The sequence below is a fragment of the Penaeus monodon genome, chromosome 19, assembly GCF_015228065.2.
Source record: "Penaeus monodon isolate SGIC_2016 chromosome 19, NSTDA_Pmon_1, whole genome shotgun sequence".
NCBI classification, from domain to species: domain Eukaryota; kingdom Metazoa; phylum Arthropoda; class Malacostraca; order Decapoda; family Penaeidae; genus Penaeus; species Penaeus monodon.
Window position 1 is genome coordinate 21,261,293 of NC_051404.1, and position 893 is coordinate 21,262,185.

At 44.6% G+C, this 893-nt stretch overlaps 1 protein-coding gene across 1 annotated transcript in view; it reads right to left on the bottom strand.

The window, feature by feature from the left end:
• The window catches only part of LOC119585463, a gene marked incomplete at both ends in the record, with an annotated part of 1,137 nt that extends 244 nt beyond the window's left edge, over window positions 1–893 (bottom strand). Inside the window, 1 exon segment of the mRNA XM_037934112.1 lies at window positions 1–893. Coding sequence (XP_037790040.1) covers window positions 1–893 — 893 coding nt within the window.

Here is an 893-nt window from a genome sequence, read left to right on the forward strand (position 1 = left end):
CAGGTAAGGACAGGACAAAAGGATATGGTGAAAGGGGAATCTCGTCAAAAGTGCACTGGGAGTGTATGTTGATGGTAGACATGAGGGCACGTGAACAAGATGGAATGCTATAACTGGTTTGTGGTAAGGTGTGGGTGTAGCATATGAAACGACGGGGTGATGGCCGTAGACAACCATCAAGGAAGTCAGGGGATGGAATGGATAGGGACTGACCTTGCAGGGACTTAAGGATGATAGTGGGGGCAGAAGAGAGGATACATGGGGTACTGTTAGTAATGTGAGGAAAGGGGTGTATACGGTATGTTTGAAATGTGATTAAGGGTAGGAGGGGTATAAGGACGGACAGGCCACGGGGTGTCAGGTAAGAACGTAGATGGGTGTAGAAGAGTGTTGTGTCTCCAAGTTTAAAAAGGGTTTGGTAAGACATAGAGGTGACCCTGGTTATGAAGTTATGCATATCATGTGGGGATATTAAGCCTGGGAGGACCTCACCACGGGCAGCCATTATTAGGTCTGTACTGAAACGCTCTACATCACTCATGAAATTACGTATAGCTAACTGATAAGAAAATACGCTAATACCGAAGTGGGTGAATCGTTGTACGTTAGTGATATCCTTGGATAAGGTATGTAACTGTTCCTCAATACTGGAGCATAAGGTGGAGAGTGACTTAACGTTCCTACTAATGTAATCTAATGCATGAACCGAAGAATCAAATCTTGCAATGACGTTATGTAGGGATGACTTATAGTCAGCAAGACGGCTGTTAAGGGTGTCCTCGTCAATGACACCAAAAAATGCGTGTGCAATATTTCCAACTGCGTTTATAAGACCACGGCGAGAGCGTGAATGGTTACTGGCAGTGAATTTACTCAAATCATCTATTGTGGCA